This window comes from Panicum virgatum, chromosome 2N (genome assembly GCF_016808335.1).
Source record: "Panicum virgatum strain AP13 chromosome 2N, P.virgatum_v5, whole genome shotgun sequence".
In the NCBI taxonomy this organism is placed as follows: Eukaryota; Viridiplantae; Streptophyta; class Magnoliopsida; order Poales; family Poaceae; genus Panicum; species Panicum virgatum.
Genome location: NC_053146.1, coordinates 5,712,650 through 5,730,268, shown reverse-complemented (window position 1 = coordinate 5,730,268; position 17,619 = coordinate 5,712,650). Strand labels below are relative to the sequence as shown.

Below are 17,619 nucleotides of genomic sequence, written 5' to 3'. Positions count from 1 at the left end.
ATGGACGGATCGGATCGGTGGTGTCGTCTGGCAGGTCATGTGATGCTGAGCCTGACGCGCTACCAACCAAGCAAACGGATCGGACAGCAAAAGGTCAGCAATGGTGTCAGCTCCGGTGGATGGATGGATCGACGGCCGGCCGGCCGGTGGCACGACGTGAAGTTTCCTCCGGCCGGCAACCGGCAGCCCGGCAGTGCACGAGGGAGATGGGAGCCTTTGGTTCTTCTGAACAGAGTTCGTGCCCCAACTGTCCATGGTGAACTAGATCTCAGCAACAATTTGGCTGGATCCCGGAGGATTATTCTTGTGACGATCTTCATCTTTTTTCTTTCTTTTTGTGGTGAGAAGAATACTCGTTTGGCTACTGAACATGTTGTACAATACACAATAGGGTTAACTAAATTGCGGAAATTCGGGTTGAAAAAACTATTGTGTTTTTCATTTTACATTGTGATAACGAGAATAGTCTGTATGGTCCATGGAACTAAATTTGCTCTTATGCTTTGAAGTGGTTCTCCCACGGGTACGCCTCCTACTACTGAAATAATATAAAGATCCTAAGTAACTGAGCTATGCTCAGTATATTTGACATTGAAGAAACTTGACCTGCAACTTATTTTGTCTGGTCACAGTTTTGGCGCTCCCACTTGAGTTGAAGAAAAGGCCGATTTTTAGACAGCTAGTCAAAGAAAGGACGGTGGACCCAAATGAAAGACGGAAATTGATACTTAAAAACTGAGCTAAATCCAATAGTGCCGAGCCACCACAAGATGAGATAGCAAGTGCATGTAGGCACAACACAACACTATAGAGGGCGAATCTAACACAAGCAACCAGCCATCTCACTGAGCAGGTGAGCAGTCCGGCCAGTAGTTTCCAAAGGCCATGTAACTCGAGCGTCGCCTCGCAAAAACAAAACAAAACAAAACAAAAATTGTGGCATGGCCAATGTGGCATCTGTTTTCGATTCCCTTGTGAGAGAAAACAAACAAACAAACAAACAGCTGCCGGCCTGTGCTGGTCTTTTCAATTCCTTCTTCGTGGTACACGTGGCGTGAGCGTGAGCGTGACGCAGATAAAGAGGCGGATGACGTGGCAAACGCATGAGTACCCAAGCTGGCCTGGACGTAGGCACAGGAACGGAGGAACCTGGTAGAGAGTGTGTTGCAGCTAGAGAGCTAGCACACACACACCACAGTCAGGGGGGACGGCGGAGTGATGGCCGGAGACCGGACGGCGGCGGGTGGTCCGACCACCCACCGCACCAATCTGCTAGCTCATCACAGCGATACAATACTCCCCTCTCCACCGAGGCACCGAGCACTAATCTCTCTGACAGCCACACAAACCACTACTGAAAACCGCCGCCGCGACCCAACTAATCAGTCCTTGGCTTCATCAAAGAAGAAAAAAACTAAGCAGTCCTTCTGACACCAACATCAATGGCACAACTGCAGCACCCAAAGACAGTTGTTGGCATGAGTAGTTCTGCACTTTTAATCATCCTGTTTGGTCAGATTTTTGTTTACTTATCCCCCTTTGGTTTTGTTTGATCGCCTAGCCTAAGCTTGCTGGTCAATGCAAGCATGTTTGTGGGTGCCAGCCTTTCTCTAGCTAGCAAGCAGAGACGGCTGCTGTGCATTCTCTGGCCACGGGTTCAGCTCTCGTTTAGATGCATAAAGTTTTAGTTGTAAAACACTGTAACACTTTTATTTGTATTTGATAATTATTGTCTCGTCATGGATTAACTAGGTTCAAAAGATTCGTCTCGCAAATTATAGACAAATTGTGTAATTAGTTATTTTATTTAACTATATTTAATATTTTATGCATACGTTTAAAGATTTGATGTGATTGAAATTTTGTAAAGTTTTGGAATTTTGAAAGCATCTAAAAGACCCGACCCTGAAGTGACGTGTTCCGTCAGGCCACGGGTGGTTGCTAATTGCTATCCGCGACGCGGTTTCAGGTCGCCGGACGGCTCACGCAACGCAGGTCGCCGCCCGGTGGATCTGCAGATGGAGGCGGGCGGGCAGGTAGTGGCAGCAACGAGAGATCGACGTGCGGCTGCGGCGAGCAGGCCATGTGGAAAAAGAAAAGACGAGGAAGAGTGGTGGATCACATCAACTCAGCCTTTTTGCCTTATTTAGGACTTGCAGTGACTTCGACCAGCTTGTGGTGTCACTCCATGCTTGTGGGATGAGCAACTGCGCTTCACTCTGCTGCATAACGGCGATTTACACCTTATTTACAGCGTGTGGGCGGGCGGTCAGCAAAGGGGGCGAGCAGAGGCCAGGGGTAGGGTTAGATTAGAATTTGATTCCAATTCCAATTACCTTTTACATGCGTGGAGAATCGGGATATGCTAGCACTTGACATGACGGACGGACGATAATTAACGTAGGCAGAAGCAGAACGCACGATGGATTGTTTGCGAAGTTTTCTTGCAGCTTCCTGCCAGTCGGACGCGTTTTGTACTTTTGGTGGCATCACAGATTAACAGCTCCCTAGAGCAGAGGCTAGAGCAACGAGAGAACGAACATCTGACCCCAGACTCTGGTGTTGACCTTTGTCACTAACATCTCATCGCGTACTGACATCTTTGATTTGTACTTGCTCCAAATACGAGGGACAAATCTGCTGCAAGGTGAGTCTGTGCTGCCACCACACACCAAAGTTTTTGTGAGCTCACAAAATTTTCACCGCCATCATCTATCGTAATCAGTCGCAGTTGTGTTGTTTCCTTTGTACTAACTGTAATCAGTCACCGTCATCACCGTCACCATCAGCAGTTCATCACTGTAGTAGTACATGGCGTCGTCGTTCTGGAACATGCTGGGGCAGGCGGCGAACGTGATGCAGGTGACCGGCGTCGACGGGTTCGGGATCGCCTCGATGATCGTGCAGGCGGCGCGCACGGCGAGCCGCAACAAGGACCTGTGCCAGCTGCTGGCGAACAAGGTCCAGATGGTCAGCGAGCTGCTCCGGGAGCTGCAGATCCCGGAGCTGCGGCGGCACCGGTCGACGCGGCGGCCGCTGGACGAGCTGCGCAGGGCGCTCTTCTGCGCGTACATGCTCGTCCGGTCCTGCGGCCAGCAGCAGCGGAGCACGAGTCAGCTGTACCAGCTGTGGAAGAGCGCCGACATGGCCTTGATGCTCCGGCAGGCCCAAGACGAGATCGACGGCTACATCATCCTCATCCCCATGATCACCGCTGTCGCCTCCCTCAGAGCCCGGGTATCTTCTTCTTCTGCATTTCTGTTAATTAATTTTGTTTGGCTTGCTTGTCAACTAACCAGCCAGCAGTGTTAGAAAATTAGGCAATTTCAGTACTAATTTAATCCAGAAAAATATTAACAAATTTGTGACAATAGGTATGTGCATCGGGTGTGATCCACTCATGAACATCATGTAGACAATACTAATCAACATTGATAAAATTAGTAGAAGGGATGCACCAGTTGCATACCCTGAGTTGACGCTAGTAGACATAACGTTTGTCGATGTAGTCGTTCAGACTGATGCAGTGGAGTCCCTTGATTCTCCACCAGGAAGTAGAGGAAGACGAAGTAGATGATGTGGATCAACGAGCAGTCGCGTTAGACGCTCCCCAAAAATCGCTCGGCACACTCGAGCAGGTGACACAGATGCGGACGTGGTTTCGAAGGCATGCTCTTCCAATCCTCCGTGCGCGCGGAGGACCGGAACGGAGAAGCTTAGGAACAACTCAACAGAGAGAAAAATGTCTCACACAACGACTGAAGGAGAGTTCTCCTTTTTATATGCGCGGAAAATGGAAGATGAACACCAAGAGTCACTAGTAACCTCAGCCATAACCATGGGAGTTACTAGTAACCTCAGCCATAACTATGACCGTTACAAGTTTGTCCATCAACTACATTTAGTCTACTATTTTTATTGCATATTACATTTAATATGACCTTAGAATTTATTTGTTTCAATAAAATATGGGTCATACCCGTATTAAATTTAACAAGCAGTGCTTTTTTCACATACCAAGTCAGCACCATCTATATATTAGGCGGCTACTTTCCCTTGGCCAAGTTACAAAAATACTTCCAACGAATCTCCGAGTATTAAACTGAGACACAAACCAAAACAAACTCCTAACTCAACTTATCTCAAGCCTTGCCAAGTTGCCCTACATAATAGTTAGTATAGTGAACAAGCTAAGACCCTGTTTTGTTGCTGGGACTTTTCTATAATTCCCTAGGACTTATGAGACTTATATACCAAATAGGAGGGACTTTTTAGGAACTTTTTGGTGCTAGGGACTAAAACTAGAGAAGATCCTCTTGAAGAGCTTTTTGAGACTTTTGCCCTATGTTCCCACCTACTACCCCTCCTAAGGCCCTCCACAATATTGGTCTAGAGTGAAGCTTGAAATGGAGAGAGAAGAAATTAGCATCACTTCCCACACTGTGGCATGCGATGCCTGCGCTAGAAAAAACTGGGAGCGGTGGAAATTCTTGCATCGGTGCTAACTCCTTAAAAAATTATTGTTGTGTACCGGCTTCCTTCCCCAAGTGCTTGAAAGAGCAGGAGACGTGGTACTTTGCACAGGTTACAAGCACCGCTAGTGAAGCCTGCACATTGCAGGAGTTGAGGAACGAAGCTTACTTTTTATGGTGGGTCCTGATCTTTGTTTCAAGCTTCATTCTACACTGCGGAAGGCCTAACCCTACCCGGTCCGCATGCATGCAAGGTTAGGGGTAAAATGGTCCTTTGAGCACTTCATTTAATGAAGTTTAGGTTTAGTCCCTTCAATTATTGAAACTAAACAGGAAGAGACTTAAGTTTAGCCCCAGGGACTTTTGGAGAGTCTAGGGACTTGTCGGTATCCTGTAGCAGGGATACCTACTCCTACTGCAGGAAGTCAGGACTCGTGTAGTTATCCGTAATTGCGCACCAAGGAGCTGAGCAGCCGGACCCCTGCTGTCCGGGCTCCACCTCACCAGACCAACGGCCCTGGACCCGCCCCCTGCTCGGCGAAGGGTCCGGTGTCGCCACGTGTCCCCCGAGGAGGGATGCTCAGCACCAGCGGCCGGAGGCACGGACCTCCCCTGGTGGCTCCGGGATCTCCACGTGTCTCCCGGACCCCCTAAGCGCACGCGCCAGCACTCCGCCCAGGAAGGGTCCGGAGCTGCCACGTGCCCCACTACCACTAGCGCGGGCGCAGGAGCGACTCTTCCGCCGGAAGACTCGCCCACCCACCGCATTTAATGCGGCAGGCTGAGGCGTGCTCTGCCGCCACAGAGCACGGGGCAGCCTTTGCCAGACTCCACTATTGGTCGCATATTACCAAGGTGCGCAGTGCAGCCGCAGGCGCCGCGCACGCGGTGTATGTTAGTCTGCCGCATTAGATGGATACGACGGCACGGCCCTTTCCATCATGCCACCTACGCCGCAAGCTACGCGGCATAATAGCATGCATGTCGCAGCCTACCCGGCTAGTTGCAAGCGCCGCACCAACATGACAGGGCAAGACCACACCGGTCAGAGGATCTGCGCCGGTCAGTACATCCATGCGGACGAGGCAGCAAAATCCCGGAATAAGATCTTCCTCAGGCGTAGCACCATAATAGCGCTAGTCGCTACGTTATTTAAATACATCCACGTTGGGCCCACCTGTCGGGGTCCCAACGGCTATGTACGTGCCTCTCTTTGACTATGAAAAGGGAGGACACGCTAGTCTCAGGACAAGGGGGGACTCACACTCTCTCCCTCACACTCTCAGCTCACCAGCTGGAACCACTCTCGAGCAATCTCTTGTGAGGACAGGCAATACAACACACAGTGGATGTAGGGTATTACGCTCCGGCCCGAACCACTCTAAACCTTCTGTGTTCATCGTGTTCTTGCATCTAGATCGGACTAATCCTAGCTACCCCCGAGTTCATTCTCCCTCAGGGCTTAAGCGGGTGCATTCTGCCACCCGGCTGGGTTTACCACCCGACAGGACTTTTGAAAACCAAACAGAGTCTAAGTAATACCACTCCTATTTGTTAATTGCACTCCGGTCCGGCCAGTGAGTAGGACTGGATTCTAATAGCACTACAATATATATTTCAATGGGCCATTCTGTTTTCTTTACATGTATTCCAGTATTTGTTATGTTAATTTCAAACTGTCAAAAATTTGTTTCACATAAATATTTAGTTAGACAATGAAATGTAGTACACTGAAGTGAACAAGTTAATACTCTGTGTCTCATTGACTCCTTTTCCCTAAGGTTAGCACATTGGCCTGTTTTCCTTTTGCAAGAACTAGCATTACACATTTTCCTTTTTCATGTGAACGTCATCTTAATTATTTCTCAGCTAACTGCAGGGTACTCAGGAGGTTCAAGACAGCTTGACAAATGATCCGGCACCAGCATTAAGGTTGTTAAAATTTTGTTTTTTATTAGCTGCATGCATATATAAAGTTTATTATGTTTGGGATGACCTCACTTAGAGCTTGTGCTAAAAACTTGCAGGCCTCAGTTATCTATTGAAGAAGTTACTGAATCGCTCCCACATGAGATGCGTCTGCCAATAGGTACGGTCACTTTGCACTTTCATTATATGGATTTCATGTTTCTCGATTTCAAATATTGTCATGCCAGTTTGAAATGTTACAAGTAAATATTGTCTAAAGATTTTTTTAGCATCACTCTGATAGTTTTAGGGTGTGTTTAGTTCCCAGGTTTCAAATTTTGAAAGAGAATCTTTTCACATTTAAAGTATTAAACATAGACTAATCACAAAACTAATCATAGAACTTATCTGAAAACTACGAGACGAATCTAATGAGCCTAATTAATCCATCATTAGCATATGTTTACTGTAGCTTTACTGTAACAATTTAGTGTCTAATCACGACCTAATTAGGTTGATTAGATTCGTCTCACGATTTACAGTCCATTTGTGTAATGCGATTTTTTTAACTATATTTAGTACACCATGCAGACGATTTACAAATCTTTTGGAATTTTTAACATTGGATCTAAATAAGGTCTTAACAAAATACTAAAACTCTATTTCATGAATAAAGTGGTTTATTAATTTGATGAATGAATGTAGAACATGTGGGGGACCTAGTGTCAATGATCGACCAAAGCGCAGGCACCGCACGCCACAACAGGAACCAGTGCCAGCAACTCGCGCAGCAAGCCCGAATCGTCGGCGGTCAGCTACGGCCCTATGGGGCTTTGCTCCATACGGAGCAGGCACTGGAGGGGCTGCAAGAAACCCTCTTCCGTACATACATGCTCGTTTGTTTCTGCGGCCAGTACAACAGAAGCCAGCTCCGCCAAATGTTCACGGGAGCAGATGACATGGACTCTGTGTTTCGGCTGGCACAAGACGAGATCAGCAGCCGGATCAACCACAAGGTCGGTCTCTTCCAGATAATCCATCCTTTTGCTCCCTTTTTTTAGTTCAACAATTTTGAGCAGTCTATTTTCTTCACATACTCTTTTCACAATCCAACTTGACCTTTAGTTCACTTAAAATTATATAAGATTAGAGTCCGACGCTTTTAATACCCGACTCTTAGATTATCTAGACTAAAAATTAAGATTATTTACCGCCTCTAAGTGGGTGTGGCCAAACTAGGAATTGCAAAAATATGAGAGCCGACCACCTATTCAAAGAAATCGGACGGTCCAAAGATAGAAAGTACACATAGGTACCTAAAAAATTACAAAGAGGTACCCAAATTGGGACCAAATCCAATTTAATTGTTTTTTCATAATTATAAGAAAGGGTATACGGCCAATTCACGTGGTTATTTGGTATGATGTTCAGGGGCCTATCGCGCATGATCACGTCGCTCAACAGGACCAGGTCATCGTCATCATGGCCGGCGACCACGCGCCGTCCTACCTCGCCAGCGCCATTGCCAAGCCGCTCCCCGCCGCAGCTGAGGCAGATGGCGTGTAATACCCTACATTTTACGAGTTATTAAGTATCTATATAAGAGATAGAGTAAGTTAAATTAACACTTGAACTTCATAGGTAAGCTAAGCAAAGTTCAACATGTCTTAATATGCTTTGGTGAGCATTGCTAAATTTTTATTATCATAGCTATTATAATGCATGTATATGTTGCTTAATTAAATATTATAAACTGGTCGGCCACAATGTGGAGGTGGCCTAGGAATCGTTAAAATGTTCCTGCTGGAGGGCGTCCATTTGCTTGTTGGGTTAGAGAATTTTTGTGGACCAGATTTGTCATCATAAGTTTGTCTGCATGGATATGTGCATGTGTGGATAACAGTCTACTTGCGTACGTGTATAGCTTAATTGCTATTGTGGGACCCACAGTAATATATAAAAAAGAAAATTACCTGAGTACATATGCCGAGTGCTACTGCTCCAAGTAATTAAGCTAAGTATCTATACAGTGTTAATCTGAATATATGATTATAGTATGAAGAGGGTCTATGATGTGCATAAATAAACTGAGGAAAAAGAGTGGATAATAATAAGAAGATCAGTTGGAGCCTTGAAGGCGATGCAAGCATTTTCACTGATTGACTTATTAATTATAGATAGATGTTAGTTTTAAATAGGAACATGGTTTATATTCACACGCATAAACATGTTAGTACGTGTGTGTGTGAACAAAGATTAGAGTTTGTTTGCAGCAGCCCCAATGCTTACGTATTGGCGTATTGCTTAACAACTGTCAAATGCAAGCATGATAGATAGATTGTCTCTCTTCTTAGGCCAGTCTCATTGCTAGTGTTATAAAAATATCATAGGTATTACAGACTATGACACATCAATAAAATTGCTAATTTGGCAATAGAGTTAAGAGGAGAGAGATGACTCGGATCATCACCATAGCCCTCTCACGGCACGGTTGCCAAGCCATGACACGGGGATGACACTCCCACTGAGGCCGATCTTCATTGAGTCATAGCATATTTGATTACACAACCATTGCATTATTTAATACTCTAAGTTGTCTATAAAATTGTGTCGTGCCCTGAGAATAACTATGTCATTCCAGTAGCAAGATGATGCGGTATTTTGGGCAACTATGCGATGATACTTCACATTAAGACTGGCCTTATGGAGCTAGAGAAAAGAGTCGGCCAGCAGTGGTAAAATATTGAAAGGTGGTAAACGAAAAATATCAATCCGAATGGAGCAGGATAATACCATTACCTGGGCTGACGACTCTGGCAGGTTCCACGTAATTCCACAGTGCTCTGGTGCACTCTTGGCTGCCTTTTTTTTTCCTGCCCGAGCTGCATGTATACTGAGTGGCGAAGCCAGCCCAGAAAATGACCTAGAGTGGAGTTTGTTGCCGAGGCGGGCCTGCAAGACGGATAGGCGTGGAGCGCCGTCGCGCAACGGCAGCGCGCGCTGGCGTCAGCGCCTGAGCGGAACTACAGGGTGGATGGTGAACAGCCGAAGTCGCCAGTGACGTCTGGTGGCAAGAAGACGCAGCTCTGAGCTGAAGCGCTAGGCTGAACCGCTTAAGGGGACGCAACTCACTCGACCGGACGGCCCACGAGACCACGAAGTCCTCTCATCTGATGCTCCAATGGCTCAATCTGAGTCACACGACTCTCGGTGGTAGAGGACCGTCGTCCTCGCGTTCGGGGCGCCGCCGCACCATCATGAGCCCCTGTCGGAGTTTAGAACGGGGGATATTGTCAGCACCCACGAACCGGAGGAAATATCTACTACTATGGGCCGCCGCACCAGGAAGCCTAGTGTCCATTTTGGGGTAGCTAATGGGTTCGCTAGATGTGCCTGCACGCACGTATCAGGCGCAACCCATGTAAACGCAAGAGAGTCGGTAGTTAAATACTGAGTGCGTGCGAGGAGGAAGGGTATCGAACAACTTGTATGAACTTTTACCCCTTTATCAATTAACATGTCCTCGGGAAGCCAATTTCATGTTCTTCTCTATTCTTCCTATGTTCCTCAAATCCATTCTACTTCTTCTTCTCCACTACTTCTGCTGTTAACATATATGCTCCGAACCTCGCCTAGAGGGACCTAGGGCGGCCGCCCTAGCTTGCCCCCGTAGTGGCTCCACCCATGTGTATACTAGAAAGCCGCACGGGACCTGGATCTCTTGTCATAGTATCGCCGTTGATGCGGGACTTTAGTTCATGCATATAGTAATTATTGTATGTAGGCGTAGGTAGGTATGGTGAATCCGTTGTTTTGTTATTTTCGCATAGGTGTTATAGTTTGAAGCCCGCTGTTGCACTTGGTTTATATTTTGGACATTGTATTGTCATGACGCTAATATTTAAGTAGTACATTATTTTGGGAATCAAACAGTGGCGGAGGCAGGGGCCATGCCCCCCCCCCAAAAAAAACAAATTTGCAAAAATTTATTTTAGTACTCTTAATTCTATTCAATCCACTAATCCAATGTTATTGGCCAAAGAGAAACTCACCTGGGCCTTTGCCTTTTAACAATGTGATGTTAAAAGTCAAACGCCCAGGTGAGTTTCTCTTTGGCCCATAACATTGGATTAATGGATTGAATAGAATTAAGAGTACTAAATTTTTTTTTGCAACTTTGTTTGGGGGTGGGGGGGGGGGGGCGCATGGCCCCTGCTGGCCCCCCTGCCTCCGCCACTTATTGCTACTACTAGAGGGTCCAGGGACTTCAGCTTCTGGACGAGCAAAGGCTACTGGTGCTGTGAAATCAATGATGTCGTTTGACTTTGTTTTTATTTTGCATGTTATGAAAGAACTTATGGTATCACAAACCTCATCTGCAAAAAGTTAAAGCAAAAATCCCAGGACATTGTCAATGCTATGGATAATGTTGCCACTACTAAAAAGTTGATTCGGAATTTAAGAGATCACGGTTGGAGTAGCCTTATCGGTAATGTGACATCATTTTGCAAGAAACAAGACATAGCAGTTCCAGATTTGAATGCCTTTTATGCAGACTACATTCGATCTGAGTGCAAAATGGATTTATGATATTTTTTTTGTGAAAGGAGAGGTAAAATTATTTATTAGGGAGGATGAAGCATAATTACCTGGAAACTTATGTAATTGTGAAATGAGGAGATTTCGACTTTTAATCATGTGTCAACTAATAGACGTGATGCTCTTTTTAAAATTTAAGTAGTGGTTTCATTAAATATGATGTGTTATTGTGGAGGTAGAATAAGAAGCTATAGAAGAACGGTGTTACAATATTATATTTTTAACAAAATAGGATGTGTTGTATTTTAGAAAATAGGTAGCATTAAATATGATATGTTGTATAAAAGAGCTTTAGGTTTTAAAATTTTTAGCATTTTTTGTATTCAAATTTTTCCGTAAAAGTGCTTTGAATTTGAAATTGTACTACATAATGAAGTTGTAGATTTGAAAACACCTTTTAATGGAAGACTTTTTGGTGCCCAAACTATAGGTATAATGCATGAATTGTGCAAACGATTTGCGAAAGCGTTTTAAATTTTTAAATTTGTTTTGTAGTAAAGTTTTAGTGTTCAAATTTTTGATCAAATTTTACATTGAACAATTTTTGATTTCAACATATTTTGGTGTCCAAATTGTACGTATAATGCTGATCATGTAGAAGTAACGAAAGGAACGGCTAGTGGTTTGATTTACTTAAAATTTGAGGATTTTTTTAAAAAAATTGCTGAGAGAGGATTGGGATGGTTGGTTGATTTTTTGAAAACTTTAAATTTTCTTTGCAATTTTTTCTAAACAAGAAGGTTGGACTGCATGTTGATTTTGATAAAAGATGAGGGCTTTTTCGCATAAATATCTAAGAGAGGAGGCCGAACTGCGGGTTGATTTCGCTAAAGGTTGAAGGGTTTTTTCTGCAAAATGAGCGGAACTCGCACGATCCAAACCGTTCACGCGCCCGGACGGCTGCGAACACGGGCGACGTGGCCACACGCTCCAGCCAGCTTTTGGACCCTGGTTTCGTGTTATAAGATAAGATTCCCACTCATTTATCTGAAATTTCCGCGACCCAAACACAAACAGGGAGGTGACAATCATTGAAAATGGTTTTACATGAAGTTTCTTTTTGAATATCCGGTATATAAACTTGTTTCTTTTTTGAATATCCGATATCTAAACTTTAGTTTCTTTACATCAGATGTTTGGACACTCATTAAGAGTATTAAATATAGTCTAATTACAAAACCAGTTATATAAATGGAAGTTGATTCGCAAGATGAATTTATTAAATCTAATTAATCCATTATTAGCATACATTTACTGTAGTATAACATGGTCAAATCATAGACAATTTAGGTTTAAAACAAAGTCGGTCTACAACGCACAATTCATTGGATCGACCTCCACCAACTTCGAAACCTCATCTGGAAGGTCTGAGCGCCGCCGAAGTGCAAAGTGTTTAGCTGGCTAGCCATCCAAAACAGAATTTGGACGGTTGATCGCCCAAGAGCAAGGAGGTGGCCGCACAACAGTAGGTGTGTGCTATGCCGTGCAACACAAGAGAGTGGGATCCACCTCTTTGCAGATTGTCGTTTGTGAAGCGAATTTGAGACGCCATCAGCACTTGGGCTAGACTAGAAGGACTACATCCGAGAGCAAGGCAACCATTTCAATCGGTGGAGGAGTGGTGGACCATGATCGCACGACTGCCCTCAAACGACACGAAAGATTTGCGAACCCTCCTTATATTGGTCATTTGGGAGATTTGGTTAGAACACAATGCAAGAGTTTTCAAGCAGAAGAAAACAGCATGCCCTGTTCTGATCTCCAAGATTAAAGACCAAGCGAACTGCTGGATGGCGGCGGGCGCCAAGCTCTTGACGGCGCTCTTGGCATAGTCGAACCTCTGTTTTTCTCTCCTTCTTTCTGCCGCTTTCTTTCAAGCCGAGCGATCTCCTTTTTGCGAAGATCTGAGCTTTGAGCTTTGTATAGTGCTTTCTCTTTTGTACTCACCCGTCGGGCACCCTTATTTTTAATATAGTGGGCATCTCTCCTACCGGTTCATTTCAAAAAAAAGTAGCCAATTTAGATTTAATGGATTCGTCTCGTGAATTATCTTTCATCTGTGTAATTAGTTTTATAATTAATCTATATTTACTACTCATAGTTAGTATCCAAATATCCAATATGACATAGACTAAAGTTTAGTCGAGATGATCCAAAGTTTACAATGCTGCCATGGGACGACGTCCCCCTTTTTTTTCCTTGATACCGTACGAGGTCCATTGACGAGGCCGTGTCCATGGACTGAATTGAAACGTCCAGAAGGGACGGAGCACGGGAGCCTCAAAGGCTAAGGAATCTGGGGCTGGTGCCCACAGCGTACGCGACGGCGACGGCCGGCGCCTTTATGCTGTTCAAACTAGCAAAGCTGCCGGAAGCATCCATCAAAGCAGAGACAGGGTTCCTTGCTGGTAGAGCAGAGAGAGCCCCAACAGCGGAGCCCAGGAACCGCGTCGCTGCTCTGAACAAACCAGGGAAAGAATGGCGGTAGCGGGCCAACGAGCACAAGCTGGAGCCAACTAGGAGAGGAGATGCAAAGGGAGAGGGACACACATCTCTACTCGAACCTTTGGTTTGTTCTCGGCTTTTGGGCAGGATAAATGGACAGGACTTGAAAGTTTTCAGCACTTTTTTTTCTTCCTTCCTTCCTTTTCTTCTTTCAGAGGAGAGGCATTGCTTGGTGTCAAGTTGGCAGATTGTTAAAGGGGTGGTGGAATGGAATTGCTTGGTCCGGCTGCCTCCCTTAGTGCTCAGGCAGTAATCATTTGGTCTGATTGAGAAGGGGAAAGAGGGGGTGCCACTTGGATTTGGTTGATCACGCGCAGTGTATACAAGATATTTTGTTTTTCCTAGTCTGTGCATATGAGCATCTGTATCTATACCGTGTTTCGAAAGAAAAAAAATCCGCAAATCAGCGAGAAATGGAGGTGTGCCATTTTCTACTGATACTGAATTATTTTCTTGACATAAGAAAAACAAAGAGAAAATATTGGTGGTTTTTTTAGATGCGTGCACCGATTGGTTACATTACATCAGAAATTCTAGGGTGATGGGTCAAAACATTTTAATATGGTGATTCATCATCGCACGAACTGCATTTTTGTCAAATCAGCGTCGTCTGCCTGCCAGTTGTAGGCCATATAAGTAGAAAATATGTCGTCCGGATTTGGCTCATCATGGTTTCGTCGGAGGAGAGAGCAATAGGAAACAAGTTAGTCCTAATAGTCAGGTAACAAACAATCTATTTTTTCTTTCTTTTTCTTTTTTTTAAAAGATACTAGTAGGTAACATGGACTTTTATGCAATGGCATACTAGTACTTTGACAGTTTTTTTCCACAAGGATCACAATTAGTTTCACCATCTGCGATCATTACACTTGGCAGTCTACTACACTGGAAAATAGCAGAAAGTGAAACTTTCACCACTCGCTCCTAAAAGTATGAGAAAACCGCGCGCGTCATTCTCACACGGTCGTAGCATCAATTCCTCGAAATCCAAAAGAAGGAAATACCATTGGGCGGCTCTAGGACTTGAATGATGATTTAGGACCCACACATCATCGGATCATCATCCTCGCAACCAACCGTGTTGTTTTGTTTACAACAAAACCACACATAATCATTTGCAGGTGGTTACAAGATTAGCTAGCTATAAACAAAATTCACGAAAATGACCGCGTACCAACACAAGTTTTATTTTTTTTCTTCATATGAAAACATACACTTATTGAACGTCCAAAGAGTTTATGTATAATCAAATGCTTAATCATCACCGTCCAAGTCCCCCAAGATAAGGCCATCAGCTCGACCAAGACACCCATGACAAAGAAACCAATCACAAAGCACCAAACTTCCCACCCAAAAAGAATTCATTCAAAAATCAGCTGAAAACCACCACCTCATTGCGAAAACAAATAAAAGCTGAATTTAAATACACAGTCAACCTTGCAGACGGAGCCCCAATAAAATTTAAACAAAACGGGAGAGACGAGAAAAGAATTCGAACGCGCATACACGAAGAAGCCGAAAGCGTGTGCACGACTCCCCGAACAAGAACCGTCGTCTTGTGTATATAAACCCCCGATTCACCCAGCCGGCGGCATCATTCATCAGCGCAATCGATCGATCACACGGCTGCGAATCGCGAGAGCGCTTGGCGAATACAATGGCAATGCACGGGATGAGGAAGAAGGCCTCGCCGTCGCCGTCGCCGTCGCCGGCGGCGGCGGTGGTCATGGCCCTGGTCCTGTCGTCGGCGGTGGCGGCGGTCTGCGGCCAGCCGCAGCCGGCGGGGAAGCAGACGGCGGCGAACAACCCGCGGCTGCAGCGGGCGTACGTGGCGCTGCAGGCGCTGAAGCGCGCCATCACGGAGGACCCCAAGAACCTGACGCGCGGGTGGTGCGGCCCCGACGTGTGCGCCTACTTCGGCGTGTTCTGCGCGCCGGCGCCGGATGACCCGCACGCGCTCACCGTCGCCGGGCTGGACCTGAACCACGGCGACCTCGCGGGCACGTTCCCGGAGGAGCTGGGCCTGCTGTCGGACCTCGCGCTGCTGCACCTCAACTCCAACCGATTCGCCGGCGGGCTGCCGGAGTCGCTGCCCAAGCTGCACCTCCTCCACGAGCTGGACGTCAGCAACAACCGCCTCTCCGGCGGCTTCCCGCAGCACATCCTCTGCCTGCCCAACGTCAAGTACGTCGATCTCCGGTTCAACAACATGTGCGGGCCCGTGCCGCCGGCCATCTTCGACAAGCCGCTCGACGCGCTCTTCCTCAACGACAACCACTTCGACTTCGAGCTGCCGGAGAACCTCGGCAACTCGCCGGCGTCGGTCGTCGTGCTCGCCAACCTGCGCCTGCGCGGCTGCATCCCGCAGAGCGTCGGCCGCATGGCCGGCACGCTCAACGAGCTCGTCATCCTCAACGCCGGCCTCCGCTCCTGCATCCCGCAGGAGGTCGGCTGGCTCCGCGAGCTCACCGTGCTCGACCTCAGCTTCAACCAGCTCCAGGGCATGCTGCCGGAGTCCATGGCCGGCATGCACAAGCTCGAGCAGCTCGACGTCGCGCACAACGAGCTCTGGGGCCACATCCCGGAGGGCATCTGCGCGCTGCCCAGCCTCCGCAACTTCACCTACTCGTACAACTACTTCTGCACGGAGCCGCAGCGCTGCCTCGACATCCGCCGCATCGACGACCGCCAGAACTGCATCGCCGGCCGCCCCGACCAGCGCCCCGGCGACCAGTGCCTCGCCTTCCTCCACCGCCCGCCGCCGCGCTGCGACGAGCACGGCTGCTTCGGCCCGCCGCACTACTAGGCGGCCAGCTCCTCGATCGCGCGCGCCGGGTGGGAGGGAGAGGGAGAGAGACAGCCGGCGCCGCCCGGCCGCGCCGCCGCGGCCGCGACTTGTAAAATCCGTTGCTTGGTGGTGGGATTTGAGTGGAGGGTAAAATTGGTAAACAGAAACGACCGTATATATTATACACTGTAATTTTTCCTCTTCTTCTTTCCTCTTTCTTTTTCACAGGAGTGGTATTGGAGTATATGTTGGAACTGTAGAGAGACATGATAGTGCATTGATTATTACAGTGTTAATTTAATCACCCACTGACCAGTAATAATCTCTGTACTTGTTCCTCATCATACAAATACTACCTCTAAAATTTCTTCACTTTTATGCCTTGGCTTGGAAGGGAGCATAACATGATGCCACAGCCACCTAATGAACCAGTCCATGTCTAAAAAAGTTGCTAACCAACCATGGGAAAGGTGCCCGCAAGAACAAACATTAATTTCTAACATTATCATCAAGTAAACAAAGTAGGAATAATCCAGGTCAGGGCCACCAAATGGAGAGAGAGGAATGAGTGGCCTGCACATCCTGCCTGATTACGATGGGGTCAAACAAGGACTGCTGGTACTAAATAAAAGCTGAAGATGCCCATCCATGGCCTCCAGCTGCAAAGAGAAGTCCCAACCTTCCTCCCTCCCTCCACATGTGCACATCACCCTGGCTGGCTCCAGCTTACACACACTGGTACACTTCATTCATATTACTGTTCAACTGCTGCATATTTAGATGCCAATGTCCTTGTCACACACACCAGCCACCAGCCTGATAAAACAGGACACATATTTGCATATCTTTATTATATATAGTTATATATACATATATGGACACTAAAAAAATTGGATTAATAGTTTAAAAAAATTGGATTAAAGAAAAATGTAGAGAAATTTATGCAACTGCAGCACCACTACTTTGAGCTCTCTGTTCAGGGTTTACTTGTAGATCAGTGCCCAATGTAACACGGCGGCGAGAGTGGGCCGGTTTCCGGCGACGGCGACCCACCGACGGCGACGGTGGCGCTGAAGGGGAGATCCTGACGGCAACGTGCATGGGCATGCAGGGGGGCCGGGGTGACGATGAGGATTGAGGAAGAAGGTTCAGAGCGGTTGCCGTCTGAATTTGCTGAAATCCGGGCGGCCGGCCGGTTGCGCGACAGGCTGGCGGGAATCAAGTTGGGGCGAGGACTGGGACAAGCGGTGAGGCCGTTGGGAGGAGGAAGAAGACGAGGCCGTGACCCATGAGGGTGACCAGCTCTGATGAGCGTAGCAAGCAGAGACCTTTGCTCTCTGTCTCTGC

At 46.8% G+C, this 17,619-nt stretch overlaps 2 protein-coding genes across 2 annotated transcripts; both read left to right on the top strand.

Moving 5' to 3' along the window:
- The first annotated feature begins 2,042 nt into the window (after positions 1-2,042).
- On the top strand, positions 2,043-8,316 carry LOC120658690. Its single transcript, XM_039936929.1, has 5 exons — positions 2,043-3,237; positions 6,352-6,404; positions 6,500-6,561; positions 7,086-7,396; positions 7,812-8,316. The coding sequence occupies exons 1-5, from the start codon at positions 2,812-2,814 to the stop codon at positions 7,944-7,946; spliced, it is 987 nt and encodes a 328-aa protein (XP_039792863.1). The 5' UTR covers positions 2,043-2,811; the 3' UTR covers positions 7,947-8,316.
- Positions 8,317-14,852: 6,536 nt separating this feature from the next.
- Positions 14,853-16,644, top strand: LOC120659470 (leucine-rich repeat extensin-like protein 6). Its single transcript, XM_039937627.1, has one exon. The coding sequence runs from the start codon at positions 15,142-15,144 to the stop codon at positions 16,288-16,290; it is 1,149 nt and encodes a 382-aa protein (XP_039793561.1). The 5' UTR covers positions 14,853-15,141; the 3' UTR covers positions 16,291-16,644.
- The last annotated feature ends 975 nt before the right edge of the window (positions 16,645-17,619 follow it).

Bases quoted from the DNA above. Each gene is read 5' to 3' on its own strand.
- LOC120658690 (XM_039936929.1), top strand. From the start codon at position 2,812: ATGGCGTCGTCGTTCTGGAACATGCTGGGGCAGGCGGCGAACGTGATG. The intron at 6,405-6,499 runs GTTGTTAAAATT...AAAAACTTGCAG, and splicing joins GATCCGGCACCAGCATTAAG to GCCTCAGTTATCTATTGAAG. The intron at 7,397-7,811 runs GTCGGTCTCTTC...TATGATGTTCAG, and splicing joins GCAGCCGGATCAACCACAAG to GGGCCTATCGCGCATGATCA.
- LOC120659470 (XM_039937627.1), top strand. From the start codon at position 15,142: ATGGCAATGCACGGGATGAGGAAGAAGGCCTCGCCGTCGCCGTCGCCG.